Source organism: Eucalyptus grandis, chromosome 11 (genome assembly GCF_016545825.1).
Source record: "Eucalyptus grandis isolate ANBG69807.140 chromosome 11, ASM1654582v1, whole genome shotgun sequence".
NCBI lineage: Eukaryota > Viridiplantae > Streptophyta > Magnoliopsida > Myrtales > Myrtaceae > Eucalyptus > Eucalyptus grandis.
Window position 1 is genome coordinate 31,519,865 of NC_052622.1, and position 22,699 is coordinate 31,542,563.

The 22,699-nt window shown below is 40.7% G+C and overlaps 3 protein-coding genes across 3 annotated transcripts; 2 read left to right on the forward strand and 1 right to left on the reverse strand.

Annotated features, from left to right (window-relative positions):
* Positions 1 to 2,238: 2,238 nt before the first annotated feature.
* LOC104420332 (MDIS1-interacting receptor like kinase 2) lies at positions 2,239 to 5,923 on the forward strand. Its single transcript, XM_039304273.1, has 3 exons — positions 2,239 to 2,627; positions 2,772 to 5,160; positions 5,306 to 5,923. The coding sequence occupies exons 2-3, from the start codon at positions 3,378 to 3,380 to the stop codon at positions 5,671 to 5,673; spliced, it is 2,151 nt and encodes a 716-aa protein (XP_039160207.1). The 5' UTR covers positions 2,239 to 2,627; positions 2,772 to 3,377; the 3' UTR covers positions 5,674 to 5,923.
* A 4,801-nt stretch (positions 5,924 to 10,724) lies between these two features.
* On the forward strand, positions 10,725 to 18,851 carry LOC104427683 (cytochrome P450 76A1). The gene is given in 3 exon segments (XM_039304476.1): positions 10,725 to 11,704; positions 11,707 to 11,802; positions 17,990 to 18,851. Coding segments are annotated over 3 exon segments (1,524 nt in total). The 5' UTR covers positions 10,725 to 10,888; the 3' UTR covers positions 18,602 to 18,851.
* Positions 18,852 to 19,175: 324 nt separating this feature from the next.
* LOC104427681 (protein PSK SIMULATOR 2) lies at positions 19,176 to 20,813 on the reverse strand. The gene has a single exon (XM_010040738.2). It carries the CDS (start codon positions 20,811 to 20,813, stop codon positions 19,176 to 19,178), a length of 1,638 nt encoding a protein of 545 aa, XP_010039040.2.
* Positions 20,814 to 22,699: the final 1,886 nt, after the last annotated feature.

Sequence of the window (22,699 nt, forward strand, 5' to 3'; positions counted from 1 at the left end):
GAAATATCAGCAATTTCTATCTTTATATAAACTTTTTTATTTATTTGGTGAGGTATCTTTATATAAACTTGTTCAAGACGAGGTTTTGAAAGAATTTAACAGTATAAGGATACCTATCTTGTGATCGGCTCATATTTAACAAATTATATATTAAAAGATCAATCTCATATGGGCTCTTATTTGACAATTAAAGAATATTAAAATCATGTCTGATAAATAATTATATTAGAAGATCAATCTCCAATTGGTCTCATATTTGACAAATAAATATATTAGAAAATCAATGAAAAAATCCGTCAGGACTATCTATCTCATTGTTGACTCACATTTTAGAGTAATCTATTTGAAAGATCGATCTCATTTTGGCTTCATATTTGACAAATGAATAATATTAAAATCATATTTATAGTAATATTACATGATCAATAACATATTGAACTAATATTTGGCAAATAAACAATATTAAACGACCGGGTCATATTGTATTTATATTTACGCACTTCGTCCACCAGCATTTTATGTTTCTTAGTCAACCTATATTCATGTATTTTAAATCCAATTGCTCGCATGATTTTCTTGCCATCAACTTCAACAACCTCGAAATTGAGCGAGCGACTTATTCTAGATTTCGTTTGCAGAACCCGAGATCAACCCCGTGCCTTTACTTAGTCGTCAACCATCCACAAACAACCAAAGCGGATGAGTCCAAAGGCGATTAATGTTCCATTTGTAAGTTAAGGTTTGCGGGTCCTAGTCTGTCGATGTGTTCAGTGTAGACTATTCAAAGTCTTGTGGAGATAATGCCGGTCTTCCGAGCAAAATGAGATAAAAGGAATACTATTGCTAACATGTTAATCTCCGTACAAAATGCTGACATGAAAAGATAAGAAACGAGAGAACGAGACTTATTAGCTTCTTGGTCCCCACCATGATAACATCCTTCCAACAAATAGTTTGTCAGCTAATAATAATGCATAACACAAGTCTTTTCTTGATAACATGATCATTTTCTATGCTCCAACGATTTCATGGTAACGTGAATGTTGACAGAAGAATGAGACGAGAGATAATTTCGGAATTACAAATTGTCATGCTTAGATGAAAATTTAAATCAAAGATTTTGTCAATAAATTTTTTAGAAAGGATTTTCATGAGGGAAACAAAAATTTACATACGAAATGGTGGATCGCGCAACCCATAAGAGCAGGTTGCGTTTAAAAAGGGTAGAGGCTGTGTGGTTTAGATGAATTCTGGACATACATGACAAGCACTCCATGTTTAACTGTTTCAAAACGACAGCGATATATGCATTGTCCATGATTGAGGCCCCGTCTAATAATGATTAGCCATCTATAAATATCTTATCAATCTTGTTGTTGAGAACATGCGAACCTGGACAATCTCACATCGTCAAAACCACCCCAAAATCATGGCCTCGTCCTTATTTCTGTGGAAGCCGTCTTCTTTAGGGGTCTTCTTCTTATTCTACCCGCTCCTCTTCGTAAACATCACCTTCTTTGTTTCAACTCCATTTCATGGCATAGTCGTTTTTGCTTCCTCCATTTCTTTCGCTTCCAGTATGACCAACCATACGGATGAAGCAGGGACTCTCCTGAAATGGAAATCTAGTCTCAAAGACCACAACCAATCTCTCTTGTCTTCATGGCATGGTAACAACTCTTGCCACTTCATGGGTGTCACTTGCGATGACTACGGATTCATTGCCCATCTTAATCTTTCTAATCTCGGCCTGAGAGGAACTTTAAATAGTCTCGACTTCTCGCACTTAACCAAGGTGGTCAGTCTTGACTTTTCCAGCAACTCGATCTACGGTGCTATGACCTCAAGTATTGGTAACCTTTCCAAACTCAAGTATCTTTATTTTCATGACAATAGATTGAGTGGACACATTCCTTGGGAGATTGGATTGTTAGATTCTCTTTCAATCTCAAGTTTATTTTGACAAAAACAATCAACTTAAGAGGTCCTATCCCTGCTTCACTTGGAAAATTAGGCAACTTAACAAAATTGGGCATATCACAAAATGACCTTTCTGGTCCCATTCCAAGAGAGATAGGTGACCTAAGAAGATTGAAGTTTCTTTACTTATGGAGGAACCAACTTTCGGGATCCATACCTGCAGAGATTGGGAGTCTAACCGATCTTATTGAATTACATTTTTATGATAATAAGTTGGTCGGGCGTATCCCTGCTTCACTAGGAAACCTAAGTAGTCTAAATGTTCTCTATCTTTGGGGAAACCAATTTTCAGGGTCCATTCCTCCATCTCTTGGAAAATTAGGCAACTTAAGAAATTTGAGCATAGAAAGAATGACCTTTCTGGTCCCATTCCAAGAGAGATAGGTGACCTAAGAAGATTGAAGTTTCTTAACTTATGGAGGAATCAACTTTCGGGATCCATACCTGTAGAGATTGGGAGGCTAACCGATCTTATTGAATTAGCATTTTCTAATAATAAGTTGGTTGGGAGTATCCCCGCTTCGCTAGGAAACCTAAGCGGTCTAAATGCTCTCTATCTTTACAGTAACCAACTTTCGGGATCCATACCTGCAGAGATTGGGAGTCTAACCGATCTTATTGAATTACATTTTTATGATAATAAGTTGGTCGGGTGTATCCCTGCTTCACTAGGAAACCTAAGCAATCTAAATGTCCTCTATCTTTACAAAAACCAACTTTCGGGATCCATACCTGCAGAGATTGGGAGGCTAACCGATCTTATTGACCTAGAATTTTCTGATAATAAGTTGGTCGGGCGTATCCCTGCTTCACTAGGAAACCTAAGTAGTCTAAATGTTCTCTATCTTTTCGGAAACCAATTTTCAGGGTCCATTCCTCCTTCTCTTGGAAAATTAGGCAACTTAAGAAATTTGAGCCTAGCAAAGAATGACCTTTCTGGTCCCATTCCAAGAGAGATAGGTGACCTAAGAAGATTGAAGTTTCTTTACTTATTGACGAACCAACTTTCGGGATCCATACCTGCAGAGATTGGGAGGCTAACCGATCTTATTGACCTAGATTTTTCTGATAATAAGTTGGTCGGGCGTATCCCTGCTTCACTAGGAAATCTAAGCAGTCTACATGTCCTCTATCTTTACAAAAACCAACTTTCGGGATCCATACCTGCAGAGATTGAGAGGCTAACCGATCTTATTGACTTAGCATTTTCTGATAATAAGTTGGTCGGGCGTATCCCTGCTTCACTAGGAAACCTAAGCAGTCTAAATGTCCTCTATCTTTACCAAAACCAACTTTCGGGATCCATACCTTCAGCGATTGGGAGGCTAACCAATCTTATTGAATTAGATTTTGCTGATAATACTTTGAGTGGTTCAATCCCTGCATCAATTGGAAGCATGGTCAATTTAACTATGTTACGCCTTAGAGATAACAACTTTCTTGGTATCTTGCCTCCCGAAATTAACAAGATCATTCATTTGAGTGTTTTGGATCTCTTCAATAATGAACTCGAAGGGCAGCTGCCGGAAAATATATGCCTGGGGGGATTATTGCAAAATGTCACTGTGCATAATAATCATTTCACAGGTCATATCCCTAAAAGCTTGAGGAATTGTACTTCATTATATAGAGTGAGGCTTGAAGGAAATAAACTTACTGGAAATGTAACAGAAGCTTTTGGAGTATATCCGCAACTGAATTTTATGGACTTGAGCTACAATTATTTGCATGGTGAACTTTCATGGAAATGGGGGCATTGCCACAATTTGACGAGCTTAAGGATATCGAACAATAAAATTTCCGGTGAGATACCCTCGATATTCGGAAGGATGGCTCAATTACAGTTTCTTGACCTTTCTGCAAATAATTTAAGTGGAAAGATTCCAAGGGAGTTGGGAAGCTTGCAACTACTATTAGATCTTATCCTTAACAACAATGGGATCACAGGTGATATTCCTCATCAAATTGGATTTTTATCTCGACTAGAATATCTCAACCTAGGATCAAACAATTTGAGCGGAGCCATTCCACCGCAGCTCAGCCTATGCACCAACTTGCTGAGCTTGAACTTGAGCCAAAATAAAATTGAGAGAAGCATTCCTTTCGAGATAGGCAATGCGCGATTCCTAAGGGTTCTTGATTTGAGTCAAAATCTATTGATGGGAAGAATACCACCAAATCTAGGAAAATTGAGAGTCCTAGAAACCCTAAACATCTCCCACAATGGTCTCTCTGGTTCCATCCCATATAGTTTTGCTGACTTATGGGCATTAATTTCCGTTGATGTGTCCTACAATGACTTGGAAGGTCCTCTCCCAAATGTCAAAGCTTTTAAGGAGGCTCCATTTGAGGCAGTTCAGCATAACAAGGGGTTGTGTGGGAACAAGGCTGGATTACAGAAATGCAATATTTCTACCATGAACAAGAAACACAATCAACACGGTGGGGCTAGAATTTTTATTATCCCCGTTCTCTCATTCTTGGGATTCCTCGTTCTCTCTTCCTTCTTGATCGTCCTCATAATCTTTAATTGCCATCGGAGAAAGATTATCAAGAGAGAGAGGAATGTATTGACAGAGACTAATGATTTAGATTTCATGCACATTCTGAGTTTTGATGGCAAAATTTTCTATGAGCGAATCATGGAGGCGACAGAAGGATTTGACTCCAAGTATTATTTGGGAGAAGGGGCGTATGGCGTTGTTTACAAAGCTGATCTACCCGCAGGTCAAACTGTTGCAGTCAAAAAAATTACATCGTCCCAGGAAGATGAGACCGTCAACATCATTCCTTTTGAAAGGGAAATTGAAGCCTTACAAACTATTCGCCACCGCAACATCGTGAAATTTTATGGGTTCTGCTCTCATGCACACCATCGTTTTCTGGTATACGAGTACATCGAAAGAGGGAGCTTGAGAACAATTTTGAATGATGATGATAGAGCATCAAAGCTTGGCTGGGACAAAAGGATAAACATGGTTCGAGCAATTGCGGATGCGTTGTCGTATATGCATCACAACTGTTTTCCTCCATTGATCCATCGGGACTTGACCAGCAACAACATCTTGTTGGATGCTGATTTCGAGGCTCATGTTTCAGACTTTGGCACCGCAAGATTATTGAGGCCAGATTCCACCAACTGGACTGCAACTGCCGGCACCATTGGATACATCGCTCCAGGTGATGTTCTTTGTAGAGGCATATTAATTTACTGTCCCAACTCGTGCTGTCATTGGAAATTCCTTAATTATGTGAAAGCAAATGTCTGAGTCTTTAATTACAACCCAGTAAGATTATCAACGGACTTTGAATTCTTCAATCGCAGAGCTAGCTTATACCAACATTCCGACCAAAAAATGTGATGTATATAGCTTTGGAGTTATAGTACTGGAGATAATCATGGGAAAGCATCCAGGAGATTATGTCTCGTTGGTATTTTCATCCACTCAATCCGAGTCGCAAACCCCATTGAAGGATGTGCTGGACCAACGCCTCTTGCCTCCAACAAATCAGCATGTGCAAAACGTAATCTCTATTGCAGCACTAGCACTCGCTTGCTTGCGGACCAATCCTCAACGTCGACCGACCATGACACAAGTTTTGCAAGAGCTTCGAGTTCAAGCACCACCGGTTTTGCCGTTCTTTGGAGTCACCTTAGAACAACTCCGTGATCTCGATGGCAGGAACTTTTAGATCGCATTCGGGAGGTTGCAAGTTTCCGATCGAGCTACTGTCGTGTGTTCACCTTTTCTGGCTTCTGTGTTTGGCAGTAAGATGTCGATTACTTAGTTATAAAACTTGGAAGATGCATAGTCTAAATGTTTTTTTTTTGTAAGAGTAGAATAATAGTTAATTTTCCTCCTTTCGTGTAAGCAAGTATCTATCCAAATTTAATGTAAATCACTTGTTTCTTAGTCAAATTGTTTGAACCTGTTTAAAATACCATCTCACGTATCACGTTACAAAGTCTTGTATGGGCAATTGTTCTGGGATCCTTCACAGTTTTGAGATCATTATGTTCGGCGAAACGAGTATGATAGAAAGCAATCATACTCACATAACACGAGGATAATGTTTTCGACATAATAGCTCATCAAAAATGAATCTGCAGGGCGGCTCTTGCCTTTTGAGCAGCCAAAATCGATATTGGAAGTTTGGAACGTCCGGAACTGACGTCAATACTTGCAGGAGGGGAGTTCTTCATGGGGCTAAGTCAATTAATAAATGGAATTTGTGTGCCCTAATTAGTAAAGCTATTATTTCTCAATTAACAACTTCTTACTTGAACTCGGCAAAAATCAATGAATCAATCTCAGGTATCTCACGAGTAGATTGTTTAGTTTCTATCCTTCAGTGCAACCTCTTCATTATGAGTACCTCGGAAAGATTATTACTTCATTTTTACTATCTAAAAGTAGGCATTAGCTTCACATGAACAAGGTGCGTCCACTGACTCTGAGAGGAAACGGGTGACCACAGATTTCCCATTTTTTCCACCGTGAATAATACGAGAAGAAACCTATGGACATCAGTTGGATTGGCGGCTTTCTAAGGAAACTAGAAATGGCATGTCGTTCGCGAGAAAAAAATTAAAAATTTTGTAAAAAACGTCAGTTTATTATCTTTGGTCTTTCTTTTGCTATAAACGTTTGATGCGTGACTAAGCCCAGAAGTCCAAAATCTCCTAACAGGAAGAGGGTCTAGAAGCTCGGCGCAGGTCATCTGGGGTAGGGTTCCATTCATGTACAACCTCCTTGTTGCCAAGCTCCATCTATGAGATTGTTAAGAGAAGACACGATTCCTATCCATGGGAAAAGTATAAAAAAAAACTCTAAATCTATTGCATTGTATTGATTCAATCATAAATCTTCTAATTTGGTCAATTTAATCATAAACATTTTCACATTAATATCAATTCAATCCATCCGGCTAATTTAGGCTGGAAATTACTAACATAAATATTGGCAGTTCTAGGTGGCATAACTAATGTTGACATTGATTTTTTTTACAATTTTTTTGAATTTTTTTCCTTTGTTTTTCTTTCCCTTTTATTTTTGTCAATAGCTAGCAAGGATTGGCCTCGCTTGGGTGAGGATCACTCTTGCTGGCAATTGGCAAGGGTCAACCTCACTGAGCCGCGCCTGAGCGAGAGTTGGCTTTGGCGAGGCCCGGCTTTTGATCATATTTATTTCTTTTTTTTCCACAAAATTCAAATCATTAAAAGAGGACTTAACTCCTTTTCTATTTTACTTCTATTGTTTGTTCGGGATTATAACCAATGGAAACTTAAAAGCAGTCAAATGATACGTCATCGGATGATTGTACAAGGCAGGCGGTAGGTTATAAGAAAAAAAAAAAGCCAAACAAACAAACAAGAATGAAAAATGGAAGGAATGAGAAATTCAAATAAAAAATAAAAGTAAAGGGATTGGATCAGGAATCCAAATAAAAGATCCCTGGTTTAAGTGACGATCGGTCTCGCCGGTGCTCAAATCCTCTTTTCCTCTTTTCCTCCTTTCCTCCAGAAACTCCTTTCCACAAGATCTATTTCCTTTTACTTGTCTAACTTAGAAATATAATCCACAAAGGAGTATCTGGACGCTTTGGCCTTCGGGGGCCATAGAAACGGCAGGGTTGATGACAAGTAAAACTTTGAGGTCAAGTATTTTGAGTGGAAGAGGATTAGGGTTTAAAGTTGAATACGAAGAAGGAAGCGAGATAAAAAGCAAATCTTGGCAAAATTTAGACTTTCCAAAAACGGGCCACAAACATAAAGATATAATTCATGAATCGTGTCGATTGAGGTAACGTGTCCGGAAGCTATGAGGCAGCAGACTGCGCACAGAGTACAAAGCTTCAGAGGTACAATACGCATTAGTATTGTCCGTGAAACAAAGGCCCTCATGTTTTAGATATTTTAAAAGAAACCAAAATTACTTTTAATTCTTTTAAAAAGGAGACATACATTTGCACCAAATATAACCAGGTCATTAATATGGATAGGCATGCGACTCGAATACAAATTATTAAATGCATGAGCCATCATCAACGACCATAAAAAATGTTATTGATATTAACATACATCTATGACCATTAATCAACTGTCGATATAAGACAGCATACAGTTGATAATGATCAACGTCATAATGGAGTTGGTTGGCAAAGATACCAATGAAAGAGAATCACCGATTGAGACTGCACATGGATGTGAGAAGTGCCAAAAAAAAAAAAAAAAAACAGTTATGATATTCCAAATTGAAATCGTTGGTGGAAGAGGCAAAGTTAAAGTTTAGCAGATCATGGAAAAAAAGGTTAAGTTAAAGCAAGGGTGAAGGATCGAGGCGCAATTTTTAAGGAGAAACTACCTTAATACAATATTGTGGTCGTCGTCGGAACAAAGGATCAAGATCCATGAAGATATGGACGCATGACTAAAACTGCAAGGAAACCGCCTTTGAGCGGTTATGTCACAGGCACTATATTACACTGTGCTCAACTACTAGAGACCACCCCCCTCCGTGCTCGGTGCACAAACAAACAATATGTTACCTTCCAATTATCTTTACATTTCTACACAAAATATTTAGGCTTCAGATTCGTGTCGTTGATTAAATTTCGACATCAATTATATTTCTACATGTATCTTTGCTTTAAATCGTAGGTACCTCGTCGACGATTAAATTCCAATGTTGCATCTTCACATTTTCAGGCTTTGTTGTCAATTAAATTCCAGCAAAGTTTTTGTAAGTATGGCTATTTTTTAAGTAAACTTGCTGATTCTTCTGTCTACCTATGATATCTCTCGTTTAGAATCATCACTGAACCCATCTCATCTTATAAAAACTGAAGAATGACTTTTGATGACATGTTTTTTGTCATTGAATCCAATTCAAGTGAAACGGTTAGAAACTCAACTAGAAATGGAAAATCGAGGTATTTGATTAGACTGGACAACAATTGTTTTGTAAAGGAACTTGAGCTCGAATTTGAGTTCAAACTTAAAAAAGCTCGAATAATGTGGGTACATTATGTAAATTTCAAGATATTTATATCTATTTATTAAATTTATATTCAAAGAATAGGAAAGGTCAATTCCACTCGAGCCTATGGAACTAGAAATTGGCGAGCTCAAACTTGGCGCGACAAGGTAGTTTGAGGAGGTGCAGACCCCTGGAGTACTATAACTTGGCAAAAATGGACACTTAAGTGCCACAACTTTCGAAATGTACACTTAAGTGCTAAAATCAGAGCAAAGTGCATCACTTGAGTGCCAATCTAGCCAAAATCCAGCCAAATTGCATACGTGACATTTTTTTCGGTGAAGCGAGTGCAAAACGATGCCGTTTTGCACGCCGACGTGGTCAAATAATGCAAAAACAATGTCGTTTTAGGCTGACGTGGTTAAAAAATTATATTAAAATTAACTAAATTAAATTTTAAATTACATTTAGTTAAAATATTTAAAAATAATAATTTTAATTTTTTTTTTTTTTTAAAAAAGAGGGGGTAAGGCGGTGAGGGCCCTCCCCGTCGTCGCCGGGAAGGCTGGCGACGGAGGGGAGGGTCGGCTGGGGTCACCAGAGCCTTGGCCGGGCTGGCGACCCGGCCGACCAGGTGGTGAGGGCTCGTGAGCCCTCGCCCAAATTCAGCGAGGTTAGTAGCCCTTACCCGATCGAGCCAAAGGCCACCGCCCGTTGAGGCGACCCCCGGCGGGCGGTGGCCCTTGGCCCGGCCAGTGAGGCCGCCAACCCTCGCCTAGATTCAGCCGCGGGGAGAAGGAGGAAGAGGGAGGCGTCGGCGGCGGGCGGGGGTCGTCGATCGGGGGCCGCTGGCCCTCGGCTGGGCTCGGCGGCCTCGGCTAACCTTCCCCCACCTTCCGGTGATGGCGGGGAGGCGGTGGCAAGAGGGCTCGGCCCTCGTCGACGGCTGCCTTCCTCCTCCATTTTTTAAAATAATAATAATAATAATAATAAATATAAAATATATTATTATTTTGTTGTAAATTTAATTTAATTAATATTAAAATTTAAATTATGCCAAGATGACGTCGTTTTGGCTGATTTAAGGGCTCAATTTTGGCCAACACTCGAAACGGCGTTGTTTGGGGTGAATTAGAGCTGACTCAGCACTTCGGCGAGCCACCTCAGCAATAAATATTAATATTTAATTGCCACGTATGATTTCTGGTTGGCTTCGTTGGAGGTGGCACTCAAGTGTCCCATTTTTATTTAAATGTGGCACTTAAGTGTACTTTCGAAAGTTATGACACTTAATGTCTATTTGTGCCAAGTTATGGCACTTGTAGTGTTTTTATCCTGTAATTTGAGTAACTCAAGCTCAAGCTTGACCAGAAATCAAATGATTTTTATCCTCGTGGAGCCCAAATAACTTAACTCAGTTTCAATGCCGCGCCCTACGATAATGTTGCTTCCAGTACACGCCCGCTTCCTTTTCCACTCGTTCAACACGTATGTCAGGTGCGTGCAGATTTTGAGTCTAAATTTCGCCTCTCATCTCCTAATGCAAAGCGCAGACCACGACAGGCACAACAAAATTGAGCATCCCAAGAGTCTGACACCCTCTTACCTTCCCAATCAATGGCTAGATCATCCGGATCGTGTCTCGAACTAACGTATTTTTATATGTTTCAGCAAGTCCAAAGTACAGCTGTAGGGGACAATTTCATTGGTTTTAAACTTTTAATTGTATTGTATTCCTCACTTATAGGGATATGTTAACTAGAATCTGACATCTTTAGTCACGTATAACAATACTAAAATGAATAATAATAATGGACATCCAATTCACGCGTATGGGAAGTTCCGACTCCCAGTTGACTTTGCTACTTATATAGGTCAGGTTCACCGGTGACAAGCTCGTCGGAGAACTCCTTGTACCGATCGAAATCATGACTGAACCTAATAATTCAGTTTTAGTACTGATCTGCATCCTCTTTGTGTCCACTACTTTAGTTGTTTCCTTTTGCCATAAAAGGTCCAGGTCACACCGGCTTCCTCCGGGACCCGCCAGATGGCCGATATTCGGCAACCTGTTCAATCTTGGGAAGATGCCTCATCGAACGCTAGCTGGCCTCCGTGAAAAGTATGGCCCGGTGATTTGGCTTAGGCTAGGCTCGATAGACACCATGGTGATTCTCTCAAGCAGGGTTGCAGCCGAGTTCTTCAAGAACCATGACCTCAATTTTGTGGAGCGAACCATCACCGATCTCATGCAATCTCAGGAGTACTGCAAAGGATCCATTGCCCTAGCCCCATACGGCACATATTGGCGGGTGTCAAGACGGCTGCTGACGGCGGACATGCTAGTTGCCAGGCGGCTCAATGAAACAGCTCCAATCCAGAGAAAGTGTCGACGACATGTTGACATGGATCGGGAGGCGGCATCCACAGATAAGGTCCGACTCGGAGAAGGTGTTCACCTGGCACGCTTCGTGTTCCTCATGGCATTCAATTTGCTGGGGAATCTCATGCTGTCCCGAGACTTGCTTGATCCGGACTCAAAGGTTGGATCTGAGTTCTTCGAGGCAATGAGCGGATTGATGGAGTGGTCAGGCCATGTGACCATTGCGGACCTATTCCCGTGGCTGCGGTGGTTGGGCCCACAAGGGCTGAGGAGAAAGATGGATCGGGATATGGGGAAGGCCATGAGGATCGCTTCCGATTTCGTGAGGGAGAGGATTGAGGAGAAGAAAATTGGAAACGATGATCGGAGGATTTTCTTGATGTGTTGCTTGAGTTCGAAGGAAACGGTAAGGACGAGCCGGCCAAGCTTTCTGAGAAGCAAATCAAAACATTCATACTGGTACGACCACAAACTTTGAATTGCTAGTTCTGTAAGGATTCCTGTGTCCAATCATATGAGTAGTGGATAGATCGCAGGTGAATATTGTTAAAGATACAGAACAAAGAAGAGTAGAACAGAAGCTGATAGAAGCAAAGAGGAGTAGAGCAAACTTGGATAAAAGATGAGCTGGCCAACTATAAAGAAATTAAAGAAACAGAAGCTGACCTGGTGATCCGTAGAAAAGCTGAGTTGGCAATCCTTGTGAAGAATCTGAATATACAAGCTGATCAAATGGAGCTGCACGTGTGTCACGTTTAATCATTCTGTTACTAAAGTTGTTAGTTCTGGTTTGCTCTTCTGTATAAAAGGAATTGAAGAAAACTGTTGTAGAAGTATGATTCATTCAGCTGAATACTTGAATCACTCTGTTCTTTGAAATACCTTTTGTTCTTCTCGTAGTTCTCTCTCTGTTCTCTCTGTATCTTTGTTCATCTTCATATACCAGAACCTTGTAAGATTGAATGAGAAGAGAGGTTGAAGGAAATATTCAATTGATGTACTGCAGCTGATTGTTCAAGCATTTACAGGATACAGATATCTCTTGAATACAGGTTCTTATCTTGATTCTGTTTCTTCTCATGGTATCGAGCCGGTTTCTGTAAGTTCTAGGTCTAATATGTGTTACGAAAGTCTGTGTGAAAGATCTCCTGAGCAAGACATCACGAAGATCTTGTTGATTTCTGAGTAAGCTGATTTTCGAAGTTTACTTGATTGTTCCTCACATCTTCAAAGTTTCCTAAAAAGAAATAGTATGGCAACGAGAGTGCAGAAGTATCCTTTTCCTATCCATGTGAATATAGCAAACTTTGTGGCAATCAAGTTGAATGAAGAGAATTTTCTGTTGTGGCAAGCGCAATTTAGCAGATTTATGAAAAGTCAAGATTTGATTGGCTTTATTAATGGTGAAACATTACCACCTGCTCAAATGATGCAAACTGAGAATGGGGAAGTGATGAATCCTGATCACCTAGATTGGACAAAAACCGATCAACTAATCTCATCATGGATAAGCGGTGCAGTATCAGAGAATATTTTAAGCTTGATAATTGGCTTAGAAACTTCATTCGAGGTATGGCAGACTCTTATAAACCGGTTTACTCAGAAGTCTGTAGCAAAAGAATTTGAGTTAAGAGGAAAGTTACAGGCTTGTAGAAAGAGAGATAGACCATTATGTGAATATCTTCGAGAATTTAAAACTATCTGTGATCAGTTGAATGCAATTGGAAAGCATGTTGATGATATAACCAGGATGTTTGGCATACTTGAAGGGTTAGGTTCTGAATATGAAACCTTTAGAACAACTATGTCTTGTCTCAAACCCCAGCCCAGTATGATGAGGTTATCTCCCAACTCGAGAGATTTGAAACTAGATTGCAAACATATTCTATGAACCGAGTACAATACTAACTGGCATATTATGGACAAAGGAAGTCTGAAACAGTGCAAGGTCTAATTCTAGTAGTCAAGGAGGAAGTATACAAAGGGGATACAACTCTGGCAGAGGACAATTCATTAATAGAAGAGGTCGTGGAAATAATTTCACTGTAACAGGAAGGAATCAACAGAATACTCTGAACTTGACAAAGCAATATCAGGACAATAAGGGTAATTGGTCTAACCATGGACAAGGGTTTAGACCATACACAAACTCTTCTCAGAGATATCAAGGAGTTAGATCCTATCCATCTCAAGGGTCAAATGGTGATAAACTCGTACGGGATACAAAGCCAATGTATAATGGTCCTACGGAATGTCAAATCTGTAGAGGTCGGGTCATACAACACTTAGATGTTGGTATCGCTTTGATAATTCATATCAAGCAGATGAAATACCAACTGCCCTAGCAGCTATGCATATTGAAGAACCATATGGCTCTGAATGGTATCCAGACACAGGGGCTACAGCTCACATTACAGCAGAACCTGGTATGATTCAAAACTATGCTGCATATAGTGGTAAAGATACTGTTATGATAGGAGATGGGTCCTATTTGTCGATTTCATGTATTGGTAATGGAACCTTAAATACCGCAACTAGTATATTACCACTGAATGATATTTTAATAGTTCCAGCAATCAAGAAGAATCTTATGTCTGTATCGAAACTAACAGATGACTATCCCTGTTCTTTTATATTTGACAAACATGGGGTATACATGAAGGACAATTACAAGCATACAACAGTGAAGCTAGGAAGGAAAATCAAGGGGCTGTATCAAGTGGAATCTAGAGGAACAGAAGCTTTCTTCACACAGGCTCAACATGAAGTAGGAGAAGATGTCTGGCATCAAAGACTTGCTCATGCCAACTTAAAAACTGTAAAAATTCTGCAGAGTCAACATCTAATTCAATATAAGTCGAATGCTCCAAGTATGTGTAGCAGCTGTCAAACTACTAAGAGCTCAGCTTTGCCCTTTCCTATCTCAGAACATATCTCTAATGTTCCTCTAGAAAAGATACATTGTGATGTATGGGGACCATCACCAATTTCATCTGTTCAGAAGTTTCATTACTATGTCATATTTGTGGATGATTTCTCTCGATATAGCTGGATATATCCAATGAAACAGAAGTCAGAAGTATATGATGTGTTTGTTTTGTTTCAAAGACTAGTAGAGAATCAACTCGATCACAAGATCAAAGTGTTTCAAAGTGATGGAGGAGGAGAATTCACAAACATCAAATTTCAGAATCATCTACAACAGTGTGGGATTAAGCATAACATTTCTTGTCCTTATACACCGGAGCAAAATGGAGTCTCCGAGAGGAAGCATCGACATGTGGTTGAATTGGGCCTAGCAATGCTATATCATGCAAGAGTACCATTAAAATACTGGGTAGATGCCTTCATGACAGCAGTCTATGTGATCAATTTGCTCCCCACAACAAAGGCGAGTATGAACTCACCTCACTATAAGCTGTACAAACAGAGACCAAACTATGCTCACCTACGAGTGTTTGGGTCAGCTTGTTATCCTTGCCTCAGATCCTATACAAAGCATAAATTTGATCCAAGGTCTATCATGTGTATATTTCTTGGATAGAGCGAGAAACATAAAGGCTACATGTGTCTTTTGCCTACTAACGGTCGTGTCTACATTAGTAGACATGTAGTCTTTGATGAAAAAGAATTTCCCTTTACTCGAAAAACTACTTCTGAGTTTCAACAAGGATCTGAATTGTACAAGCATTGGATAAGAAGTTCAGCATCTACTACATCCAATACTACCAATCAGATTCAGCCACAAGCCAAGAAATCAAGTGAATCTTTACAGAGTACTAGAACAAGTCAGATTCCTCCAGAAATACAGAACAGAGAGAATAGTGCTGTAAATCATACAGCTATGCCACAAATGAGCATAGTACCTGATGATGAGCTTCAGATCACTCCTGATAATACATTCAATAATGTTGAAACACCTCAGATATCTCCAAATATTGATCAACAAGTGTCTATCAATCAGATATCTGACTTGACATCTCCTGCCACCACAGAACAACCACAAATTAGTACTATATCAGAAGTCACACAAGGTACATTATCTACTCATCCTATGCAGACTAGACTAAGATCTGGGATTATTAAAGCAAATCCCAAATACGCCTGTCTGGTTGAATATCGGGTTCCAATTGAACCAAAGTCAGTAAAATCTGCATTAGCACACACAGGATGGTGTCAAGCAATGCATGAAGAAATGGATGCTTTGTATCATAACAAAACCTGGGAATTAGTTCCTAGAAATGATCAAATGAATGTTATTGGCTGCAAATGGGTGTTTAAAACTAAACTTGCACCAGATGGCAGTTTAGATAGACTGAAAGCTCGACTTGTAGCCAAAGGTTTTCATCAAGAAGAAGGTCTTGATTTCACAGAAACCTACAGTCCTGTAGTAAAGCATGCTACAATCCGAATAATTCTCTCAGTAGCAATGGTAAAACAATGGCCAATTCATCAGTTAGATGTTAAAAATGCCTTCTTACATGGTAACTTGAGTGAAACAGTGTATATGGAACAACCACCAGGTTTTAAAGACTCACAGAGACCTCATCATGTTTGTCTTCTTAGAAAATCCCTCTATGGACTTCGACAAGCCCCTCGAGCTTGGTTTGACAAGTTCAGCAGTTTCTTACTAGAATATGGGTTCTTTTGTAGCTCAACTGATCCTTCCTTGTTCATCCTACATGCTGGTAAAGACACAATCCTCTTACTACTATATGTTGATGATATCATTTTAACTGGAAGTTCATCTCAAGTTCTCTCTGGTCTCATTAGTGCTCTCAGTCTTCAGTTTCAAATGAAGGATCTTGGTTCACTACACTATTTTCTTGGCATTGAAGTTAAGCGTACCCCTGACCATTTGTTCCTTTGCCAAGCCAAATATGCTATAGATCTTCTCACCCGAGCCCATATGCTCGAGTCTAAACCAATTTCAACTCCCCTTTCATTAAGACCAACTATTTTGATCAATGACTCTATGGTCTTGTCCAATCCTGCTGAATATAGAAGCATTGTTGGTGGCCTCCAATACCTCACATTAACTCAGCCCGGACATTGCCTATGCCACTAATCTACTTTGCCGAAACTGCAGAAACCTACCATTACGGATCTCCATAGAATGAAAGAGTATCGAGATATGTTAAAGGTACAATCCGCTTTGGCTTATTCATTCATTCACAAAGTACAATGCATCTCTATGGATTCTCAGATGCAGACTGGGCTGGATGTACTGAAACCAGAAGATCAACAACCGGATTTTGCACATACCTTGGCTCCAATCTAATCTCCTGGGCAGCAAAGAAACAACCAACAGTTAGTAGGTCATCTACAGAGGCTGAGTATCGAGCACTTGCTTCAACCACGCTGATCTCACTTGGATCAGCTTTGTCTTACGAGACATCGGTTGTTCTCTTACTCCTCCAATTCATCTATCTTGTGACAATAAATCAGCTATCTCACTTACTATTAATCCTATCCTACATGCTCGAACAAAACATATTGAAGTAGATTTCCACTTTGTTCGAGAAAAGGTATCTTCGGTTCATTACATGTAAAGTATATTCCCGGTAATTACCAACTTGCTGATATTTTTACGAAACCTTTGTCAAGAATAGCACATTCTCATCTACGAGTCAAATTGGGAATTTGTACTCTTCCCCTTCCCAATTTGAGGGGGATGTTAAAGATACAGAACAAAGAAGAGTAGAGCAGAAGGTGATAGAAGCAAAGAGGAGTAGAGCAAACTTGGATAAAAGATGAGCTGGCCAACTATAAAGAAATTAAAGAAACAGAAGCTGACCTGGTGATCCGTAGAAAAGCTGAGTTGGCAATCCTTGTGAAGAATCTGAATATACAAGCTGATCAAATGGAGCTGCACGTGTGTCACGTTTAATCATTCTGTTACTAAAGTTGTTAGTTCTGGTTTGCTCTTCTGTATAAAAGGAATTGAAGAAAACTGTTGTAGAAGTATGATTCATTCAGCTGAATACTTGAATCACTCTGTTCTTTGAAATACCTTTTGTTCTTCTCGTAGTTCTCTCTGTTCTCTCTGTATCTTTGTTCATCTTCATATACCAGAACCTTGTAAGATTGAATGAGAAGAGAGGTTGAAGGAAATATTCAATTGATGTACTGCAGCTGATTGTTCAAGCATTTACAGGATACAGATATCTCTTGAATACAGGTTCTTATCTTGATTCTGTTTCTTCTCAAATATCACTTGATTATTCAGTTATCTCCTTAATGTATAACACATAATCTTACTCAATTCTGAGTCATTTTTCTATTTAAAACTTTACTTTGAAACAAGATTGGCATCCTTCCATTAATTTTTGACTTTATGGTTAAGGTTCTTAGCATTGTGAAATACGTGTCAAGAATTCATTAGAACCATTGTGAGAAACACGCAACTTTCTGAGTATGTCAACAAGGACAACATTAGACATGTAAAAATAAGTTTGTGATTGTTTGGTAAAGTATTGTGGTAAATTAGTAGCCTACTTGGTATAACTACCCACAGTTGCTACGTATTTAAAAAATGGTATGGCTATGGTTCCATTGCCTTGGCCTAGAAAAATTTACGGATATGGCTCCATTTCGTGAAATTTTGCCATGCTTGCTCTCACATACTCTCCTCTTGACATCACAGGAAATGTTCTTGGCTGGTGCAGAAACATCGAGCAGCACTGTCGAATGGGCGCTGACAGAACTCCTACGGGACCCGAACTCCATGGCCAAGGTCCAAGCAGAGCTGTCCCGGGTTGTTGGGTCCAACCGAAAGGTCCAGGAAACCGATATAGACCAGCTCTCCTACCTGCAAGCAGTTGTGAAGGAGACCCTCAGGCTCCACCCGCCACTCCCATTCCTCGTGCCCCGGAAGGCCATGGCCAACACCATTTTCATGGGTTATGACATACCCAAAAACACACAGGTCTTTGTGAACAGTTGGGCGATCGGTAGAGACCCAGATGTCTGGGAAGACCCTATGGCATTTAAGCCTGAGAGGTTCATTGGATCGAAGTTGGATTATAAGGGTCAACACTATGAGTTCATTCCGTTTGGAGCAGGTCGAAGGATGTGTGCCGGCATGCCCTTGGCACATCGCGTGCTTCATCTGGCTTTGAGCTCGCTGCTTCATGAGTTCAATTGGGAGTTCGATAGCCGCATTGATGCAAAGACGATTGACATGAGAGACAGGGTGGGGATGACCATGAGAAAGTATGTCCCCTTGCTGGTGGTGCCCAAAAGAAGAGCAATGTGAGACTGGGTTCAGCTCGGAATTTGTGCTTGTCTGACATATTGGTCGGAGCCTTTCTTTGCTTGCTCAAATGCGTATCCTCCATGGTTTTTACTTTCTAGTTATTTCCTAGGCTAGAAAATGAGTAAATGACAAGATGTAATATGATGTATCTAAAACCAGCGAGATTGGTCATGTAAGGTTGCTCTTTTGTTTTGACATTTTCATTGGGTAAGATGTTAATCTTTCGTGAATAGAATCAAATTTCAGATCATGATAATATGTAGTTGCACAAATAAGCTCCGTTTCATGAGTTCAGAGAACTTTCACAACCTATTATTGTCTCGAGTTCAGTAGACTAGAAGCTAAAGACGGCAGAAATCAACAAAGAAGAAATGGACCCAGTCAATTATTTGCGTAAAAATTGTCAGCTTAGCGGGCACCTCTCTAAGTGCCAAATTTACCAGACTGCAAGATGAAGAAAATGGCGCATTTCAGTTGTATGACTCATGTTATCTACCGTCACTCAGAATAGAAATAGGTTTTATATTTTAAAAAGTCAACATTTGACCCGAAGTAAGACTAATGTCTTGCAAGTCTAAGTGCCGCACTTAGTCTCCGGAAAAAACCTCTCAGCTCTCGCTTTCACTCTGCCAATCCTGCATATATGGTTTAGACCCACCAGAAGTTCGACAATCGCTTCCTCAGTTTTCGGTTGGTCTGCGACGTACAACGTCTGTACCAGAAGCACATTTGCCCCAGAATTGCGATTTTGCTTCTCGAAGCTCCGCTCAGATTGCCATTTTATCGTGTTGTGAGCGAGCGGAGCTAGCCATTCCAGCATTTGCGCCACTGTCATCCTCCATTTCTCCACGATCGCACCATCATGCACCATCAACGCCAAACTCATGGAATGCAACCTTAGCCTGGCCCTCAGAGCAGTTCGAATGGAAGCAGGCAACATATGATAGAGGTCCTCTCTCATGTCGAGGGTGATTGAGTGAGGCGAAGATGCTAGCTCCTCGATTAGAACAATCACATTAGCATAGTGCACAGCTAAGGCAGCATGGCCAAGAGTATGAGGAGGGGTGATTAAGCACCCGCACTTTGCATAGAAAGATGCGAGCTTAGAGTAAATTCTGTTGCTCACGAGCAACCTCTTCATATCTTTGTAGTCCATTGTTCTGACATCATTTCCAAACACACTTGTCGCTCTGGTCGATTCAACCATCTCTGTTCTGCAGTAACTGTCGATAAGGGGAGAATCGGTTTCCACATTAATGCACCCCTTGAAAGGTCCAACGTAATGCGACTGTTTCATCGATCCGTGCCTTTCCCTCAGCAAAGAGGACTGCTGATGATGAATTTGGTGCGCCTTTTTGTTTGCTATATCCTTGTCAGGACGCAGTGACAAATAGAACGGATCGAGGCTGTAAGCAGATGGATGGACCGAAGATTGCATTAGAGCAGAGAGGGAGTGGCCCTTGGAAAAACAAGTGGGATGGATTTCCTCTAATTCAAACTTATCTTGGTCACCCCCAAAAGCATGTATCATTTTCTCAAGAATCGTGAAAAGCGATCTGGCGAGGAGCCGAACGGTATAGTCATAAGTTCTGTTACAAGGAGACAACTCACGGAGATTACGCACCACCTGAATCTGCCACATCGCCTTCTGCTGAAACTCATACAGTTTGACGTGGTGCGACATGGGATTCGCCTTCATCCTCCTAACTGTCTGTTGAAGCTCCGCCAGCACCTCCTGCTCTTGGGTCAACTGCAACGTGACGTCAATAAACCTTTCCATTTTCTTCACTCTTCTGTCCATTTTCTTCCATTTGTACTCCCAACCAAACCATTTGATGTAGTTGTTCATTGGGTCATCGAAGAAGCTTCTAATTTGGTGGTACACAGGATCGGCACACCTCCTCGCAAGCCTGACCACCGCCCTGGCCACGTACACGAAATTGTCGATGATCTCGTCCAGCACGAGACTCATGATGTACCTATCATCTTCACTCACAAGCTTCCTGATGCCCACGGATCTTGCCATCTCTTCTCTCAACCGCAGAATCTCGACATCGCTCAAGCAATGCCATAACTTAACCATTTTGGACATTAGGCTCACGACCTCGAAAGACAAAATCCCAATCGTGGCTTTCTCATGCTCTTGCGCCTTGTACCGCGAGCTCCGCCAGAAATTGCCCAACCATGATTCGGTCACCCTTTCACCTCCCATTGAAATGCTCCCAGTGGGATCAAGCAGATGTGAGTGCCTGGTATGCAGCTAGTAATTTCGACAACCTTCTTGGTTCCTGTAGCCGTATGAAAACCCAACCAAATCAGGTGACAGTAGAAAAAATCCTAAACTGCAACTTCATCAAAGCCACAATCAATTGAGACATTGAACCAAATATCTACGCAAAAGAGACAGTAAATTAAACCAACCACATTCACGATGCTAACTTTCCCAGGAAACTTCTTTTTTTTTTTCTTGAAATAGCAACAGCAAAGAGTCGCACAATCAAGAATCACAAACGAAACTCTACTGAACCGATCCTTTCCTCTAAACCGGATGTGGCAATACGCTTGTTTTTCCAAGACATTTCTCTGATTACATATATTCACATCCAAGACAACAACGTTAATCCAGGAACCAAGCCAGCACCATAGTTAAACAACATGCAGGAGAGCGCGTGAAGAAGACAACTCACTGCCGACTTGTAAGGCTACGAGATCGTCGTCCAAATGAGCAACATGAAGCAACAGAAGGTGAACGAGAGAGCGAAAGAGCGAGAGAGTGTTGCGCACAGTAAGGTGATGCCGGCCGTGAAATAAGAGGATGGCATGCCAAATAAGAAAAGAGAGGAGGGAATGGGGACGAAAGAGGAGTGAGGACGAAAGTCATTCAGACCGAGGAAGGATCCGAGGGATCATTTGGGGTTTATGCTATGCGATTTCTCATTTGGATCTCCCGGTGTTAACAACACACGAGAGAACAAATCCAAGTACAATCATAATGAAATGTTCCTGTCGTGCTTCTGTCGTTTCCGCGGCGCTTACGATGCCGTCGCCCTACTTCCCACAGTTCGCACGACCACGCCATTAACCGTGGGCCGGAACCATCGCGCATGGCTCCTCTTGAACTAGACTTTAATTTTATTTTTAGTTTTATTTTTTGGCTCTATTATGGAAAGTTGGAACTATTAACAAACTATAGTATATCTCAGCGTTGCCCGCCCGCGTGATAGATCTTCCGCAAAAGAAATTTACACTGTGGTTTGTAGTGACATGCTCTAATCTTCTGGGCTACAAAATCAACCTCAACTGTTTGTTACTCACATTGCAATTTGCTTCACTTGGTGTTACAATCTGTTATTTGCACCTTGGATTTTGTTAGGTGATCCACGATAGTACAGTATCGGTGTCGAAAACTTCCATTAATAGGCTCTGGAATGCAGATATGCTATGAAGACCACCAGGCACGTACACGCGACACGCAACACAACACGGCACACAACATGCCAACACATCATTTTTTAAAAATAGAGAATTTAACACGTTCGACACGTTTTTATATATAAATACATAAATAAATAATAATAATAAAAAGAGCCTGGAATTAATTTACACTAAAAATATCAATTCAACATTTGTTAATATCATTTATTATTTTAATTTGTTACAATAATACATAAAACTTAGAGGAAAAAAACATTGTTAAAAAAATGCTGAAATGGTATTTTTAAATTTATTCATTTATCATATATAGCATTTTTATTACTTCTTTCATAGTAAAAGACTTTTTAAAAAACTAAAATAATTCTTTAAAAAGAAAAGTGAAAAGAGGCAAGGTGGTGGCTGGGCACATCCTTTGCCGCTACCCCTATTAGTGGCATGCCCAACCACCGTAGATGGGGGCCGGCGACCTCGCGGCCCTAAGCGGCAGAGGGAGGGCGACCCTCGCTAGCCCAAGCGAGGCTGAGCGAGGCTCACCTAGATCTAGGCAATGTGTCGGTTGGGGCCGGCAAGGATCACCTAGATCGGGTGACGTCGGCCCGCCCGTGACCGATGAGCCTCCACAGCCCGGACAAGGCCTCGCCGACCCCAAGCAAGGGCCGGCGA